The sequence below is a fragment of the Kwoniella shivajii genome, chromosome 1 (genome assembly GCF_035658355.1).
Source record: "Kwoniella shivajii chromosome 1, complete sequence".
Taxonomy (NCBI): Eukaryota; Fungi; Basidiomycota; class Tremellomycetes; order Tremellales; family Cryptococcaceae; genus Kwoniella; species Kwoniella shivajii.
This window is the reverse complement of record NC_085908.1, coordinates 1688316-1705739: the sequence shown is the minus strand read 5'-3', so window position 1 is coordinate 1705739 and position 17424 is coordinate 1688316. Positions and strand designations below refer to the sequence as shown.

The window sequence follows — 17424 nt, the reverse complement described above, 5'->3', positions numbered from 1 at the left end:
TTGATATGCTGAAACAACGATGATATATGTGTATGTGTAGATGGATATGTGTATGATGAATGTAAGATGAGTTTTTAGATTTACTGTTTTCTTTCCCGCCTATGAGATTTCACCTTCTCGCTCTTGACTTCTTGCCTTTTCTTTGAGCTAATCAACTATCAAAGTTGATCTTGTGTCTCTTTCTCCCTTTAGAACCCTTTATTCATCTCAAAAGGTGATCTTAATTCATCGTTGATTCCTATCCTTTTCGGTACGACAACACTTAGACTAACACCTGATGGACCGAATTTCATTCCACTTATAGATTTTTGTCTCTTGTTTTCTCTATTTCTCTCTGACTCCAACGGCAGAGTTGTCATCGATAATCCTGCTCCACACAAAGTATTACCTGACGATCGATTCAGTCCAGAATCAGATAATGATCGGTTCAGTTGAGGTGGCTGTCTGAAAGATCGTTTTATTCCACCGGTAAAATTACCTATTTCCGCTGAGACTGATCTCGACTTCATGGGCGAAGATGTGTCGGTGAAAGGCCGTGGTTTCCCTAGGGATAATGAAAGGTTTGAGAATGCCTCTGAAGGTGAAGTCGACAAGACAGAAGGATTGGGAGAAGGTGCAGAGTTCGATCTTTCAGGTGACATAACGGTTAACGTTATCTGTGGTGCTGTCGTGGAAGACGAAGAAGTACGTTGTTGCTGAACAATTGGTGGCGGTGCTAAAGGTGTGGATGATACTGTGGGCGTGGAACATTGACTACCTAAGGGTCCATTTATACCCAGCGATAAAGCTGAGAACGTTTGGTTGACGGGTGTGATAGGTGCTTCTTCTTCTCCCATATCAACATCCAAATAACCTTTGAAGTTTTCCTGTTCTTGGTCGTGTTCTAACTCGGAATGGCTCGAGATCGAGGAAGGAGGTGATGAATATAGAATCGATACAGGACTTGATACTGATCTGTGATTCTCTGGTCGAATCCGCGCAGGCGATCCAGGTCGAGACTCAGTGTCAATATCATCCAAAGCGAAATCATCCAGATCATCTCCCTTAGCATGCTCTCGAGCAAAGTCTTCAGATGTGAAAGATCTTCCTCTTTGAAGGAGAGAAGCAGGACGAGGAAGGAAAGTAGATGGAGCTGAGAAAGGGAATGATTTGCGAACCGTAGCAGGGAGGTTGAAGGAGAACGTAAGGGCTTTAGACGTATTCATGTAAGCACTCGTTCTAGTGACAGGCGATGAACTGATCTTGAGGGGGTACTTACGAGATGAAAGTCCGGATCCAGAATGAAGTTCTTCATTATTACCAAGCGAGTTGACCTGCAAATTGCTGGATAGTCTATTTCGTCATAAAACTGATATCAGCACGACTTGCCAGAACTATAAATCGGTGAGTGGAAATTCTTACTCACCTTAGGGCTTCTTGGAAGGTTTGAGGTTTCTCATCACCATATAGATTATCCATTGAATGTTGTTGTCTATTCATTTTTTGTCCGCCTAAAACAGCTAATCTTGGTCTTTGAGGTTTCATCACTGCATCGTTTCTTTCTTGTTGTCGTTGTTGTTCCATGTCAAATAATTCTTTAGCTGAGGGTATTATGGAATCTGATTCTTTCCTTCTATGCCCACCTATACTTTCCATACTTTCTTGCCTTGCGAGATTGAACAATTTCTGTCTTGTTTCATTCCATGAGTGTTTCCATTTCAATGTGACTTTACCATTTGATGTGTCAACTCCATCACCATTGAGGTTCTCCGAGCCATTGTAACTGGTTGTCCCAAGCCCAAGCTGGTTCCTTGTCGTTGTTGGCGATTTACGTGTTTCACTATTGATCAAATGATTCGTTATCTCATCTAGTGCATCTGGAGGTGGTAATGTTCCAGGTGGATAAGCCGTTCTCAACGCTCGTGGAGGATGGGCAAGGTACTACAAAGATGTGACACAATCTATCAGTAAGCTTGTCATCTAATGAAGTGATTCAGATGGGACTCACGGATTGTAATACACCTTGTTCTTCTTCAGTCCATTCCGATTCATTGTCCTCGATAATGTGTCCAGGTGACTGTTTATCCCCTAAGATGATTTCCATAGGATTCAAATCGAACGAAGGCGTGTCAGGTGTCATCACCATTGGACCTTGTTCAAACGGTAATGGGGTAAAAGGTTGGGGTGTATGAGGTGTAAGAACATCTTGGACCATCAAGAGCCTGTGAAATGTAGATATGACGTCAACCAGCTTGAATGATATGAGATTCGGAGATGCAAACTCATGGAGAAACTTACGAAGATTTGGAACCAGGAAGGGTGAGGGATGGGAGATTAGGTCGTCTAGCTTGAAGAGGCATTATGAGGTACTTGACTGAAAGTAGGAGGTGATTGAGAGGAATGAGAGTGGTGGGGTAAAAGGGCGATCAACGTCCGTGTATGCAATGCGAGTGGTTTCTTCCTCCCTCTTAGATTTTCCCAGCTTATCTATCTATATAGAATATTTGCTGGCGAAATATGAAGGGATTGTTTGCTTTGATACTGGAAGAAGGCTGTTGTCTATCCAGTTTCTCAAGAACGATCTCAACAAAAACAATGACAACTGAAAAGGTCGATTTCGATAATGACCAACTGACTGAGGGATATTGAAATTATCCTTAATTTGGCGTTTTGTCGAGTCTACCAAAAGGGGTCGTTTCAAAATCGTCTGAACAAGTCTATTCGTTCCTTCAGGTCGTGTTTAGATTATCTATCTCCCTGTGAGTATTCCTTACTTTCGTTTCGTTTATTGCGTGTGAAATAGAGACGGTTGGTTGATTTTTGGATCAAAATCTCGAGCTGAACCGGTCAGATGAAAATTCCTCAATGATGATATTGTTGAATATAACCGGTGAAAACGTTGACAGGAATGGAGTCGTAAGAGTTATCTTGTACTCGTTCAAATTCTCAAATCCAAAAAAGGTTTTTATGAAATGATGAAAAGGCAAAATCAGGCAGACGTAATTGATTCGTATTGTTTTAGACTTGGTTTTCGTTTCTGGTTTTCGTTCTCGTTCTCTTGTCGCCGTATGCGTTCTGGTGGCGTTGAGAGGAAGGGAGAAGGAAGGAGTTGAGAGATACCAAGAGAACGCGTAAGAGTTTCGAGTACAGTTATTTTTGCTTGGTAGATATGATATTATTTTTATTATTATTATTATGGTAAATTGCGGAGAAAGAGAATTGTAAGAAATTGCATAACGATAGAATATTACGTTTCTTTCGTGGTTGATGAGTAAGTTTTTTTAACGTTGGCGTTCGTTGGAATCGGGTTCTTCAAGGTGCTGCGATGTTAACGTGATTAGATGTATGAGGCTTTGGTCGATGGTGACGTCTGGATGATTAATCGGAATACGATGATAAAAGACACATTCACGGAGAGAAGCGTGGTGTTATCTGTCAAGGACTCAACGCTGTAAAGTGACATATCATAGGCCGGTACTTCAACGAGGTCAAGAAGATACGGTATAAAGGTATGTCAACGGATCGCACTCATCGCATCACGCATCACATCAAGATCATTTATTATTGTGATTTGAGGGAAATCTACAGAACATGTAACAGGGCGTACAGTAGTACATATTACCCTTGTGCCTTCTGTCTTCCACTCATTTGCTACAACTCAAAGGAATCCCTCAAACTTTTTATAGTTGGTGCAGCCATCAATGCATTCCCGAGACCAAAAGGAACGATCGAAAGTATCGTTGGCATGACAACCCCGTCCGACAGGATACACGTTTAGAGAGCAGCCAGGGGAAGGGGGAACTTGCATGATGAACTTTTTTACCGTTCAGACTCACGTAGAACAGATGTAGTCGGACACGAACGAGATGTCTCCAAAGTGAAGTTTTACGTGATTTTGTACTCGGAGGAGGGATTGGTATTAAGGTTTTCACCAAAGGGGGATGACGCGTCTTTTCTTCTACCTTACCCTTGAAAATCTTGTCCCAATCTTATATTCGACAGTTACGCGTCAAAAACAAGTCCGACCTTTTTATTCGATGTTCGGGGTATACTGATAAAATCTGAGAGAGAGTCACACTACAAGTCGTAGATCGAGATACGAGTATCATGATTTAGCCCCTTTACGAACATTTCATTTACAGGAAAGTGGAGCGGGGGGGGGAACAGGGATAAACGAAATTTAATGAAGGGTACACCCACGATTCCCATTTTGACCCTTGTAAGATCGTCAAACGTGGAAATTGAGCTGAGATAGAGAGATACAATACAACTACTAACTGTTCGTCGAAAGGGTAGATTAAGCTTTTCTTTCTCTCCCTTTTGGATGCGAAAGAGATCGGTCACAGTAAGGTTATCAGCCCATTAATTAATTCTCACGCTTCTGAATTGTATACGATTGGGTGACAACTTATAATTATCATTACCCAGGTGACTCACTGATTTGAAGAATCTTCACATGGGAACCGTATAAGGTTTCATCTGCGAAAGGTCAATTGATACGTACTCGAACGGCCGTCAATCGATCTTTATCTATTTGAACTCGCCCGACATATTGAAAGTGTGACATCTTATCAAAGTTCCCCGAGACAATCTTAAATCTGTTCATCATCAATCATCCATAGATACGAGTATGATCGAGAAGCGTTACATCGGTATCTTAAGGTTTATCATACTCCCTGTGGAACTTTATCTCCGTTTATTTCGTAACAAATTCAACAGCATCATCATGCTCTCAATTCAATCGTACTAAATACTGAATCGTATCGCAGTGTACCTTTCGAGAATCTCGCTTTGTCCTGTGAAAAGATCTTGAGTCGTACTCTCTTCTGGACCTGAAGCGGACATATGCCATACTGGATGGCCATCGGAATATCTGGCTCAACACTGTGAGATTGCTAACCAAGATCGAGCTCGATAGGAAGTGATGTGGGACTTGAATCTTTTCAACGTGATAGTGGAAGGCTGAATTGATGCGAAGCCCAATATGAATATGAAAATCACAAAGCGGGTCCTTTGATATCCATACTCCGCGGCCGATCCAATGAAATCGTTTCGTATCAAGAACCATACTGCACGCTCTCTTTTCAAAGACGTGGTATCAGAAGATTCCACGAGAACCAGCTTTCAACCTTGGTGTTTTCTTGCTTGGTGACTGTGTACTTCGAAGCGAGTGACCGGGAATCGCGCGGTAGTCGGTAAATGCGAAGAGCGCAGAACGTCCTTTGATCATCGTGATTTTCGCCTTCGACTTGAACGGTATGCCAGAGCTGAACGTCTCCGATTCGTTAGAGAGCAGTCCACTCGTCAAAGGATTGATTTTCCCGATGTGAATGTTTTCGCTTAGCTGGACATAGCAGAGTTTCTCTTGTTCAGCTCTTGCCCTGTCTTTACTTCCATAGTATAAGTAAGAACAAGATCAATTTGCCTCTTTCCGCCCTTTTCTTTGACATTGTTTCTCTCGTGTAACAACACCACATCAGGCAACATTTCATAACATTTTTGACAGCTCATAGACTATCAAGCGTCTTAAATCGATTCATCCGTGATCACTGACTGATACTAATGTCAACTAAAATCCTGCTTCCTCAAGCATCGATTCATCCTGCGAGTCCACTCAAACCAATTCCAGTTCTTCAGGAGCCGGTTGATTTGCTCAAGAGATCTACCATTCCATTCTTCGCTCGTCGACCTTCACGATTCATACCCTCGCCTTCCGTATCTCTTCTACCAAGTGGTATCAATGATGACAATGCGAATGTCGATGGCGATGACAATGCAGATGTACAAGGTGAGGTTCCACTACCACGTCTATCAATAACAACACCCCAGCCACTTTTCCTTTCTCAACCTCATTCTCACTGCCGATCATACATCTCACACGATCCAGTCCCCGCATCGGATTGTGGTTCATTCAGATCATATGGGTTGAGTCAAGATTCCGCTTTGAGAGACTTCTTTAGAGGTTCAATAGAAGTTACTCCTTTACCCGAAATGAACGCTGATCGCGAAGGATATTTCATTGGATGGGACATGGGTGCGGATGCGGATACGGATGCAGATGCCTCTGTGAAAGACGAAGTGGAATGCATAAGTGAAGCCGAAGCAGGATGGAGCAAGTCAGGAGTGAGAGGCGGTAGCCTCCTCAGAGTGTACACTGAATTCATGGAGGAAGGAGAAGCGAGAAAGGAAGGACCAGGTTGGGGTTCATTGACCATTTAGAGGAGGTTTTTTTTACCAATAAAAGAGTATGACATCACTCATCATGCCATGGGATCAATGGACACTAAATCAAGACTTTGCTTGTATATCTTTGTCTTCACTCTCTGGACGCTGCTGGTATTTACCTTTAGAGGACACTTTATAGTATATGTAAATATGTGAGATGCATTAATTTCTAGTACTATTTCTATTATATGATTTCGAATTCCAGTTATTTCTATTATATTTCTGTTCAAAATCCTGCATACCATCGCTTGAGTTTAGGCATTATAATAACTTCCACAGACCTTTGGTTGTCATCATTCATCCTGAAGTACCGCCTAATTATTACATCAACTATCACAGGTTTTATTGATTTAATCAGTCTCCCTCCTGACCAATCTCTCTTGTGAGCCTCTCCTACTTGATTGAGGGGAAGACATCGGACTACTGGAGGGAGTTTCCACTTCCGAAACTTCCAAGCTTCCCACCGTCATGGTGGACGGAGCAGGTTTCTCTCTATCTTGCACTTGATGAATGACTGACAAATCAGAGGTGTTGCGTGGTTGTATTCTCGAAGGAGTCATCAAAGCTAAAGCGAGACATAACCTCGAATCAGCTAGTGAATACTTTCTTCCATACCCATAATAAAGCACATAGCTCTTCCACTTACTGCTAGAAGCATTGCCTGTAGTAACCACCATTCCCATATTTCCTTTCTCCAAATTCGTTCTCGAGCGTGTATCAACTTCCAACCTACTTTGCATAATCCTCCAAGCCTTTCCTTGTTCGTAATCATCGTCATCATCATCTGCAAACCTTCTCCTTCTTTTCCTCAGGCGATAATACCAACTTCCTATCGCGACCAAGAGTAACACACCTAGGATCGCTCCTCCGACTGCCAAGTATGTAGGTAGGGATTTGGCTAGTGATTGGAGCGAAGTGCTATTTAAGGGATTTCGATCGTTATGGGAGAATGGATCAAGTGATAAGGGCCAAGACGATGTTTCGGATGTTGAAGCTGAAGTCGAGGTCGAGGTCGAGGTCGAGGTCGAGGTCGAAGTCGAAGTTGACGCTACACTAGAAGCAGAATTGGTGATGTTCATCGAGGACGTTGCTGTTGGTTTACTCGATCCACTAGTCACAATGAGACTGGAAGTTATGGTAGAGGAATGATCATTGAATACAGTAGTGCTGGTTTCGTTGATCTTATTCATCGTATCTGACCTTTTCCACTATCAAGCTCTCTTACCGTCTTCAAAATTAGGCAGTACTTTGAGATCAGACGATGGGATCGGCGTATACCTTAGAATTATGTTGAATAGTACTGGTGAAAGTGCTGTGATTTATTTGAAAGATGGCGCCACACCAGCTGGTCTATATCTGAATCTGAAAGTTGAGACCAGCTCTTATCTCTTGAAAGCGTTTTACCAATGAGCACAGAAACCGACAATAAGAACGTGTGAAGACATGCATAAAAGGCTAGTTAGTAGCTTGTGGGACGATTGTCCGTGTGTGTGTGAGATAACAAGTAGAGTATCGTTCAACCACAACCAAGACAATAAACGAATGGCGGCAAGTCTGAAACGGGGGGATTGTATACCCTGAATACCCTTCACCCATCTTATGTACAAGAACAATGTAATTCACATGATGCACATTGATCTTCAAGAAAGCACACGGGGAGACTGAAAAGTATGACCAAGGTACATGGGATACATATGGGGGAAGATTGACATATTCCCTTCCAAGACATTGATTTGACATTGTCCATAAAACCTATTTCTTGGCTTTCGCTTTACCTTTTGCTGTTGCTCCTTTAGGTTTCACAGCTTTTATCAATTTATCTTTTGTGACGTCGTTCACTTCCTCATCGTCATCTTCACCCTTATCCGAAGGTTCATCCGGTACAGGCTCGTCTTCCTATTGACACCATAGCGTATCAGCATATGTTCATGTTGCATTTATGGCGTTTATCATTAATCACGATGAGATCGTGTGAGGCATCCGAACTTACCTCAAATACATCCTCATTGTCTGGTGCAGGACCCATATCCGCAATCTTCTTCTTGGAAGCAGCAAACATATCGCCCTTGTGGAATGCTATAGGATGATCTGCTTTGTTATATCTAATTTTACGGAAACGTAATTATCAGCCAATATGCACACACAGCTTCTGGTTCAACATTCTATATTGATCACACTCACTGTCTGGTAAAAGCACTCTTAGTCGCAGTCGGTATCTTTTTACTAATGATATTCTCAGACATTGTATCCACTCCAAGTTCAACAAACGCATCCCAGTCATCTTTACTGAGGTAATACTCATCCATATATTCGATGGTCTCTTCGACAGCATCCTATAGCAATGCGAACGCATCAGCAATCTTGAGTTTATCAACCTCAAAAAGGTGTTGTATGCGGAATGAGATACAGCAGATAGAGTGTTTGACCTGAATTACTCACCGTTCCACGCTGTACCAGTGGTAATACTATCTTACTAGCTAACATGGGCATATACTGTTCTCTGATCTCGCTCCTGCCACCAGACACTTTGAGTCGCATACGTATTTGGATATCGGTGAGTTGCCTTTGTAATTTCCCTTGTTTTGAATTCTGACCCAACCACCTACAATTCGTACGTTAGTGCTGTCAGCAAGGAACACTGAACGTTGATATGAGTACACTGACTGAGGGAAAGAAGGACCACCCCATGCACCAGGTCCACTAGCACCCGTACTTCTACCTGGTCCATAAATCAAGGAAGCAGGCTTTACTGTGGATTGTACTGCATGGAAAGGTAATAACGACCAATGTTGTTCCGATCTGATCGAATCATTTGGTCAGCCATCATAGACCGAGAAGTACATCAATTTCGAATAAAACTCACCCATGAATCATTCGATCCACTAAATCACCATCTGATATTGAGTCTGCTGCCTTACTGACCAGCTCCAGATGTTTCAGATTTTGTTCAGGTCCATTCAGATTATTCGTCAAAGCAGGTTGCGTTTTCAAGTAATGCTCCTGTAACGTTGGCCGTCGTAAGTTCCGTATTGCAACTTGATACGAGATGCTAGAGATATTCCGCTTACCTGCATGAAAAGTGGAACAAAGCTGAAATCGTGGAAATAGTATTCCATCCTGTCATTCAGTGTTTCTCTGCTTGTCTTGGAGAAAGCATACGGGCCAGTAAGTTTATCGATGATCGTGAAAGGTGTGAGAATCGTATTCTTCTCATTCACTTTCACCCTGTGGACATAAATCGATGGTCAGCTTGCAAAGACAACGAGTGAATGGCTTGATCGGAGAAAGCAGGCGTACAGTTGCTTTCCTTCATCAAAGTCCATCTGGTCTTTGCTCAGCTTGAACGTCGAAAGCATATTGAGTACCTGTCGGATATCTGAATTGACGCCCTTGACCAATTCATCGACGACATTTGGCGGTATCTTGAGTTTCTCCCTGACAAGTCGATCAGAAGTAAGCGTCAATCACTTTGTCGCACTTCGCCTACTGCAACTCACTTGAACAAGATGGACATGATTCTTGATCGGATCTCAGGTGGCGTCGGACTAGCAGCAAAAGCATCAGCGAGTGCCTTGAAGCTAAACAAAAGGAAGTGACCAACCGTCTGAAGGTCATATTGAAAGTCGTGGATTGCAAGGGTTTCATCTTTTGTAGTGTTCTATCATTACAAATCAATATCATGGGTATCTAAGAATGGCATAGAAGCCGATTAGCTTCAGGTATCTACCCCCACCGTCACTCGATGAGATTGCCTACTTTTGTCTTCTTGATTAACACGTTCAAAGCTCCGACACCACCTCTATCACCGGCCGACATTCCGTCAACTTCATCCATAATGAGACATGTACGCGAATCAACTCGAACATCGACGACTGAGGTGCTCTGCGGTTCCATATGACGTAAGCAGATGCAAGCGGGGAGTCACTACGACAAAAGCTCACCTGTACTCCTGTACCTTGGAAGAATCCATCTAGAGAGGTGTTATCTATGTTCGTAGCGTTCTGAAGCACATGAATTCAGTGAGCTGATGTCGGGACGCGATCGTGAGATAACACAAGCTCACCTCGACAAGCTTTTTACTTCTAGCGTCACTAGCGTTCAATTCTATAGGATTGTATCCAGCTTGCTTTGCCATCAGATGTGCCGAAGTGGTCTTGCCAATACCAGGGGGACCGGAAATGAGTACAGCACGGTATATACCCATACCATCTTTACCAGGCCTTTTGAATCCGTAACCGTAATTCTTTTGCCTATACAGACTTTAAGTCAGTGGCATGGAGTGGCGACAGAAGGAGGGAGTCACGTACCAATCTTGTAACCATGTCCCAAGTCTCTCGACAGGAGCTTTGTTACCACAGACCTCTTTGAGATTCTGTGGGGCATACTTTGTAGTCCATAGCTGGGACGAAGCAGGTGCAACTTTCCTACAAGGTATCGTCAGCTGCAATGTCCTACCACGGTAGAGATCATGGGAGATAGACGTACTTTGCAGCGATACCGGTCCCTTGTAGAGCCTTTTCTTTCCTCTTTCTTTCTTTTTCTTCCTCTTTTTCTCGTTTTTCCATTTCCTCAGCCTGTTGCTTGATTTTCTTTTCTTCGGCTTGTTTGGCTTTCATCGCCTTTTCATCCAATTGACCGCCCTTTCTAGAACGGATGAACTCGAAGAATTCTTCTTCTGTCATCGTCGGAATCTTTTTTTCATGGATCGTTTTAAGTTTAGATGCTCCTGCGTTATCACCGACTATGACAAAAGACGTTTTACCTGAAGGGGCACCGGTGACTTTGCTGTGAAATACGAACAGACGATCAGTAGACATCCACAGGAGCGTGTATGGGAGAGTGAGCGATACATACCCAGAATATCGCTTGACCAACTCCATCGCTTCATCTCTACCTAGACTATCCAATTCACCGGTAAAGACAAAAGTCAATCCTGCTAAACAATCAGGTGCACCTTCAGGTATTTCCTTCGATCCAGGATTCTTCGGTCCCGCAGCCCGAGCCGCTGCAGCTGCTCTCCAGCTGTAATGACAAGCGAATTTAGCATCCCAAAGCCTACAATCAGATAAGACAACTCACTTGGGGTTAGCAGGCTTCTTCTCCTCTTTTTTCTCTTCATCTTCATCCAGCTCTTTCTTCGCTGCCTTGGCTGCAGGTGCAGGCTTTTTAGCAGGAGTAGGTTTCTTTGCTGGAGGGGCCTTTGGTTTCGCTTTGCTTTTACTCTTTTTGGGTAGATCATCCTCATCATCATCGATGAAATCGTCTCCATCAGATGATTCACTCTCATCAACGTCCATCGGCTATAAAGTTCACTCTTCAGCTCTTTCGATTCCGCCACATATTATAGAGGTAAAAGAAGCGTACCGTAACAGATTTCTCCTTCTTTGCCCTTATTTTTGGCTTGGGTTTCACTTCTTCTTCACTACTATCGCTTTCCTCAACGTAGGCAGATTTCTTTCCGGTCGCTCTACTCAGTCCACCTGCGAGAGATTGTCTTTTCTTAGCAGGTTTGATATCCTCCAGTTCTTCCTCGTCTGATGAGTCTTTGATGACCTTTCTCTTGCTTGAAGCAGTCGAAGCTGGCTTCGATTTCGGTGTAGGAGGCTTGGCTTTTGCCGAAGCGGTCGATCTGGTAGGGGCTGGAGCGGGTGTATTATCAGAATCTGAGTCGAGGACAATGGGCTTTTTCTACAACATATATTCGGATCAGCTCGTTTAAATGTTCTGGGGGAGATGGATTGTGTAGACTTACTGATGATGAAGATGAAGCTGCGAAATGTTTCGATGTTGTGGGTTTAGGAGTAGGTTTCTGCTCCACTATCTCTTCTTCTTCGTCTGAGTCATCTATACCAGCACGTTGCGGATCAGCTGGAGTTGGCGTCACGATTCATACGCAGCTGATCGTACCTATTGTGATCGGCTTTTTACCTGTTCCATTCCCAGTCGATGATGACCCGGTGGGTTTTTGGGATCCCTATGAAATGGAAAGGACGATAAGCAAGACTATATCGAGGGGCCAATCCACATGAACAGCTTACTCCTGAACCAAACTAAAGGGGCAAGCGAAGTCAGCACGATTGCGATCTTTCCAGGTAGAAAGCATTGGTATGATATCGTCAAAAGAATACTTACAAATCCTCTTATGTCCCTCCCGGCCGGCTTCTCATCTTTCTTCACTGCTTTCTTTTTCTCCTGACTCTTCTTTGGAGAGTAGTCTTCCGAATCAGCCTTCTTCCCCGAGCTCTTGGGAGTCGATGGTGGCATAGTGAAAGGTATGTATCTGTAAATATATGAAACGGAAGAGTAGGGAGAGAGAGAGAAGTTAGTGATCAAGTTGAACATTGAGATTTGGGAAATGACGCGCGAATCGAAGTTTCACAAGTTTAACGCGACTAAATTGATTTTATCATTCGTCAATGTTCTCTCACCTTACTGACAGATGCCATCTCGACATTGATCATCGTCCTTGAGTATCAGGGCGGACATCAACCGGGCTCGAATCACAATTCCAGGATATCGTGCATCCTCTTGGTACTCTCCGCTCAAAATTCAAGATGCCTCCTAGACCAAGTAAAAGAGCTAGACCGTCTTCTCCGACCGCTTCACCCGATCCTCTCACTCTTGAGGGAATCGATGACGAACCTTCAGCTTCACACCTCGTATCGTTCCTTACTAGATATGCGGATCATCAATCTTCTGGATCTTCTTCTGGGGATGAAGGCGATCATGACGGATTCGATATTCCATCCGAAGAAGAGGATGATGAAGATGTAGATTTGGATGAAGAAGATGATATAGATGCTACACCTACTAAAAGAGCTAAAATGGGTTTAGTCGGTACTTCAACACCTAAAAAAGCTACTCCACGAAAGAGAAAAGGATCAAGAACTCCAGGTGCAAGTACAGGTATGACACCAAGGAAAACACCCAAAAGGAAAGTTGATCCATTTGAATTCGAATTAGATGGAGAAGGTATAATAAGGATATCAAAAGCAGATCGATATTTTCAACTTATATCTAGAAGTTCAAAAACATCTGGAAATTCTTATTCGTTACTTACCAAACCACTCTCACAAAATCAATATGATATGTATACTGAACTATCATCTAAAGCGAGAGAATCGATACGACCACCGGAAACGTTTGAAGAGAGATATGACCAATGGGAATTAGAATTAAACGAGGGTTTCGGTTTGATGTTTTATGGATTTGGGTCAAAAAGGAATACTATCAATCGATTCGTTAAAGAAAGGTTGACTAAGAGAGGAAACGTAGTCGTCATCAATGGTCATTTCCCACAACTTGGCATAAGAGATGTCCTATCTCAAATCGAAGATAATTTAGCTGTCCCACAAGATATACCAATACCACCTTCATCAAATTCAACAACGATAGAAAGATCGGCTCATAGGATATACGCTCATTTCCTTCCCACCCACGCGATACCTCCTTTCAAGAAAAAAGACTACCGTATAGCAGAAGGGGTTTTGTATCTGATAATACATAACATCGACTCACATTCTTTACGAAAACCATTAGCCCTATCTATATTAGCTTTATTGGCATCTTCACCTAGAATACATATCATAGCAACATTTGATCACCTTCATGCCCCTCTCCTATTCTCTCCGGCATTGAACAACACTCCGCCCCATACATACTGTGCAGGAGGATGGAATGGGTCAATACCTATGGAAAGAGGTTTCAATTGGATTTATCACAACATGACAACATATGCTCCTTATACATCCGAACTTTCCTATCTTCGATTATCAGCATCTTCTCACCTATCGTTGTCTTCTTCTGCGACTGGTATATCGGAGGAAGGAGCTTTGCAAATCCTTCGATCGGTACCTCCTATGGCAGCAAGATTACTCAAACTCCTTCTTACTCGACAGATGTCAAATTTGCCTCCTGAACCGGTTCATCATATTGCTTACCCAGCAAACCAAGTTGCACCGGTGTTTGCAGTCGATAATGACATATTGCAATCATTAGCTAAAGAGAAGTTCATTGCGAGAGAAGAAGAGAGATATGACGCACTCATTGGAGAATACCGGGATCATGGTCTGGTAGTGGAAGCTGGCTTAGATGGGGAAGGGAGAACAGGTAGATGGGTGTGGGTTCCATTGGGCAAGGCAGCTGTGGAAAGGGTACTGGAAACCATGAAAGAGGTAGAAGTGTGAAGGGGCTTCGCGAGCAGCTCTGCGTGGAATCTCGTCGTCGAGAAGGACGCTGGGCATAATCATGTTGTAAATTTGTACAGCTGCATCACTCAACGAGCATCACATGCATGTCTTGAAACTGCCAGTCATCAGAAATCTGTTTCTAAGGGTTACATACACGTACAACAGATTTATGATTTATTAACACTAAAATCAGTTTAGGAGCATACCGTCCATTGAGTTTCATCCTTTCCTTACGATGAATTGTAATCATCTGCCTAAAACACATCTCTCTACCCAGAATTCATGCACTCTAGTATCCCCGCTCAATTCAGGATGAAAGCTAGTGACCATCTTTCTACCTTTTTTCAGCCAAACTTTACCCAAATCATCTGGATTAGGTTCTCCTAGAGGTGAATCCGAAGGAGGAAGAGAAGGTCGATAATTTTCAGGTAATTGAGCGATAACTTCCACTTGTGAGTCAGGTGAGAGGGAATGAACAGCTGGAGCACGGATGAATATGGTATTGAATGGCTTTGAGGGATTTGATATTGATGGAATATGAAGAGGGGCTTCGAATGATTCTAGTTGATCTAGATAAACATCGAAAGGATCAATACCGTTTCGCCGTGGTCCTTGCGGCTGTTTCGCATACAAAGGTGATTTGGAGTGAGAGGGGATTGAGTTTGACTCACTACCATACAGGTTTCTCCAAACTTTCATTCCGCCAATGCCATTCCAACCTTTCACAGCTTTCTTCCTTCCACCTCCGATCCCATCTTCGTCAGCCATCAAGATCATACCCGCGCATGTGCCCCAAACTGCTTTTTCTGGGTTCTGAGCGAATTCAATCAGGGCTTCTATTAGCCCAGGAGTATGTGATGCTATTGACGATATGACCGTCGATTCACCTCCTGGGATGACTAACGCATGACATTGCTTGAGCTCTTCGAGAGTACGTATAGGTATCGCTCTGATAGTATGATACTGAGGACGTAACCTAAATGATGACAGTGAAAGATCTTGGATAAGCAGGGAGATCAGAAAGAAGCATTGTTCGACTTACCGTTGCAAATAGTGTATATGCTCAATGAAAGCTCCTTGTAAAGCTATCATCTTCGGAGTCAGCGGAGGGACACTGGGGAATCCGTGAGATGACATACCAAGCACACCAATCACAACGGTTTCGGGAAGTTGGACAGGCTGGATTGTCATGGCTGATCTCGTTGCAGCTGTATGCACTATGGGCATATGACAGGAAGTGAAGAAAATTGAGAATCGACCCAGATCAGAATAGTCAAAGATAACGAATTCAACTTTTTTAAGCTGACTCAAAGACCTCGGTTATCTCGCCTCAAATCTCGCCACCCAACTCTGAGAAGAACGGGTAAATGATCATGGTGAAGAACAGTTTATGCATCACAACTGCTGTTCAGACCATGAATACAAGAGAGCACGCAGTACCAAGGTGCTCTGCTCAAGAAGGTATGACAATCGTGTGTTACGTTGGGATACAATGGCTGTCATGGCTCTCATGAACGAGATGTTCACCCGCAAATGCACATCTGGATGCTCATGACCCTATTACATGCCGTCATGCTACATCAATGCAATTACAAACCGATAGTGTCCACTTTCCAAAGATCATCGCTGTTCCCGATATCAAACCGGAGTATCAGTATCTTTTCCACAAACGGAACGAACAAAGGAATGAGTTGACTTACCCGATCCAACAAATGACCTCAACAGCAACGTTCTTACCAGCTTTCTTGATCTCCTCACTCGATGCTACTAATTTTCCGATACCACAAGCATGTTCTTTACCCTCTGCATGGATAGCAACTATCTCGTCTTTCGGTAGACCGTCTGGTAAACTTCCTCCTGCTGAAAGAAGTCCAGGAGCCATCATGTTTGCACCCTAAGTAGTCAATCAGCATCAATGTCTCGTCATTCCACCCATTCAATAATAACAAGGCCGTTTCATATAAGCCCGAGGTATCCCTCTATGTCTGGAGAGGAGATGGGCACAAGCGGACGAGAGTGATCTAGATGGTGAAGGGATTGATCGCTCACAGCAAGCAAGAACTTGATAGCTCCTCTATCTATTTGTACATGCGGTAACATGGCAGGATCTGTTTGGTGTTTACCATTTAGCGTTATCACCCTATAATCGTAACATGGTTCGCATACGCTAAAAAAAGCCGAACTCACATTTATGTAACAGTTTGAGCGTAGGGATAAAAGGACCATCGAAATGCTGGAAGAAAAGGGGTACTGTCTGCACTGTGAATATACTTATTCTATCGTGACTGCAAAGCAAGACTTATTAGCATATGAAAGGGGCAAAAGAGTGATTTAACAGCAGCGGATTCATTGGATAGGTGTATGAAGTAGAAGATAAAGACCGTGGGAAGGAGAGGCGAACACGGACGAGGAGAGGAACGAGCCCAGTTTGGGGTCAAAGAATGAATAGGAGACAACAACGAGGAGTGTATGGAGACAAGGAAAGCTCGAAGATGAGGCGACTGAAGCATCCACTCACCATTTGGTCAAACCTAAAGCTTCCTTCTTGGGCCAGATCTCATCTATCACAGCGCCTCCAGCTTCGCCTTCTCCTGCATCATCCTTGTCGTCTTTCTCTTCTTTGTCTTTCCCTTTACCTCCTTTGCCTTTGCCTTTCCCACCTTTCTTACCGCTTTTCTTACCTCCTCCAGTTTCTTCTTCTGGTTCTGCAACCGGTGCAGATTCTGATTCTGCCGGTGCGGATGTGGATACAGTGGAAGGATCTCGATATGCTGGGAGGGTGAGGAATGGGATTTGTGTGAGAATAGATGATCGGATATTACGTTGTACCGAGGATTTTAGGGAGGTCGAAGAGGAAACATCCTCTTTTGGGTTGAATCTAAGCAAAAAAGTGAGCACCGAACCATGCTTACGTGCTGAAGGAGATGAGCTAACTTTTTGAACATATCCGATCAGCTCGCTTTATGATGGTGTGCAGGCTGTTATCGTCGATATTGATGGTAGAAAGAGACAAAGCAAGTTTTGAACTGAA

General features: G+C 43.4%; 7 protein-coding genes across 7 annotated transcripts; 2 read left to right on the top strand and 5 right to left on the bottom strand.

Annotated features, from left to right (window-relative positions):
* Positions 1 to 188: 188 nt before the first annotated feature.
* On the bottom strand, positions 189 to 2339 carry IL334_000654 (uncharacterized protein; the record flags this gene model as incomplete). The annotated part of the gene is made up of 5 exons (XM_062932420.1): positions 189 to 1189; positions 1259 to 1332; positions 1406 to 1920; positions 1988 to 2201; positions 2278 to 2339. The coding sequence occupies 5 exons, from the start codon at positions 2337 to 2339 to the stop codon at positions 189 to 191; spliced, it is 1866 nt and encodes a 621-aa protein (XP_062788471.1).
* Positions 2340 to 5541: 3202 nt separating this feature from the next.
* IL334_000653 (uncharacterized protein) lies at positions 5542 to 6198 on the top strand (the record flags this gene model as incomplete). The annotated part of the gene is made up of 1 exon (XM_062932419.1): positions 5542 to 6198. The coding sequence occupies one exon, from the start codon at positions 5542 to 5544 to the stop codon at positions 6196 to 6198; it is 657 nt and encodes a 218-aa protein (XP_062788470.1).
* A 356-nt stretch (positions 6199 to 6554) lies between these two features.
* On the bottom strand, positions 6555 to 7394 carry IL334_000652 (uncharacterized protein; the record flags this gene model as incomplete). Its single annotated transcript, XM_062932418.1, has 1 exon — positions 6555 to 7394. The coding sequence occupies one exon, from the start codon at positions 7392 to 7394 to the stop codon at positions 6555 to 6557; it is 840 nt and encodes a 279-aa protein (XP_062788469.1).
* A 562-nt stretch (positions 7395 to 7956) lies between these two features.
* On the bottom strand, positions 7957 to 12468 carry IL334_000651 (uncharacterized protein; the record flags this gene model as incomplete). The annotated part of the gene is made up of 21 exons (XM_062932417.1): positions 7957 to 8100; positions 8195 to 8306; positions 8386 to 8537; positions 8644 to 8806; positions 8869 to 9003; positions 9068 to 9204; positions 9273 to 9429; positions 9502 to 9639; positions 9702 to 9749; positions 9806 to 9891; positions 9961 to 10086; positions 10146 to 10205; positions 10268 to 10454; positions 10512 to 10628; positions 10690 to 10989; positions 11059 to 11226; positions 11284 to 11504; positions 11569 to 11892; positions 11957 to 12048; positions 12112 to 12178; positions 12337 to 12468. 21 exons carry the CDS (start codon positions 12466 to 12468, stop codon positions 7957 to 7959), a joined length of 3066 nt encoding a protein of 1021 aa, XP_062788468.1.
* Positions 12469 to 12758: 290 nt separating this feature from the next.
* IL334_000650 (uncharacterized protein) lies at positions 12759 to 14390 on the top strand (the record flags this gene model as incomplete). The annotated part of the gene is made up of 1 exon (XM_062932416.1): positions 12759 to 14390. The coding sequence occupies one exon, from the start codon at positions 12759 to 12761 to the stop codon at positions 14388 to 14390; it is 1632 nt and encodes a 543-aa protein (XP_062788467.1).
* Positions 14391 to 14639: 249 nt separating this feature from the next.
* Positions 14640 to 15584, bottom strand: IL334_000649 (pyridoxal 5'-phosphate synthase, glutaminase subunit Pdx2; the record flags this gene model as incomplete). The annotated part of the gene is made up of 4 exons (XM_062932415.1): positions 14640 to 14962; positions 15065 to 15369; positions 15436 to 15478; positions 15533 to 15584. The coding sequence occupies 4 exons, from the start codon at positions 15582 to 15584 to the stop codon at positions 14640 to 14642; spliced, it is 723 nt and encodes a 240-aa protein (XP_062788466.1).
* A 398-nt stretch (positions 15585 to 15982) lies between these two features.
* Positions 15983 to 17338, bottom strand: IL334_000648 (uncharacterized protein; the record flags this gene model as incomplete). Its single annotated transcript, XM_062932414.1, has 6 exons — positions 15983 to 16019; positions 16094 to 16287; positions 16443 to 16501; positions 16581 to 16678; positions 16912 to 17271; positions 17328 to 17338. The coding sequence occupies 6 exons, from the start codon at positions 17336 to 17338 to the stop codon at positions 15983 to 15985; spliced, it is 759 nt and encodes a 252-aa protein (XP_062788465.1).
* Positions 17339 to 17424: the final 86 nt, after the last annotated feature.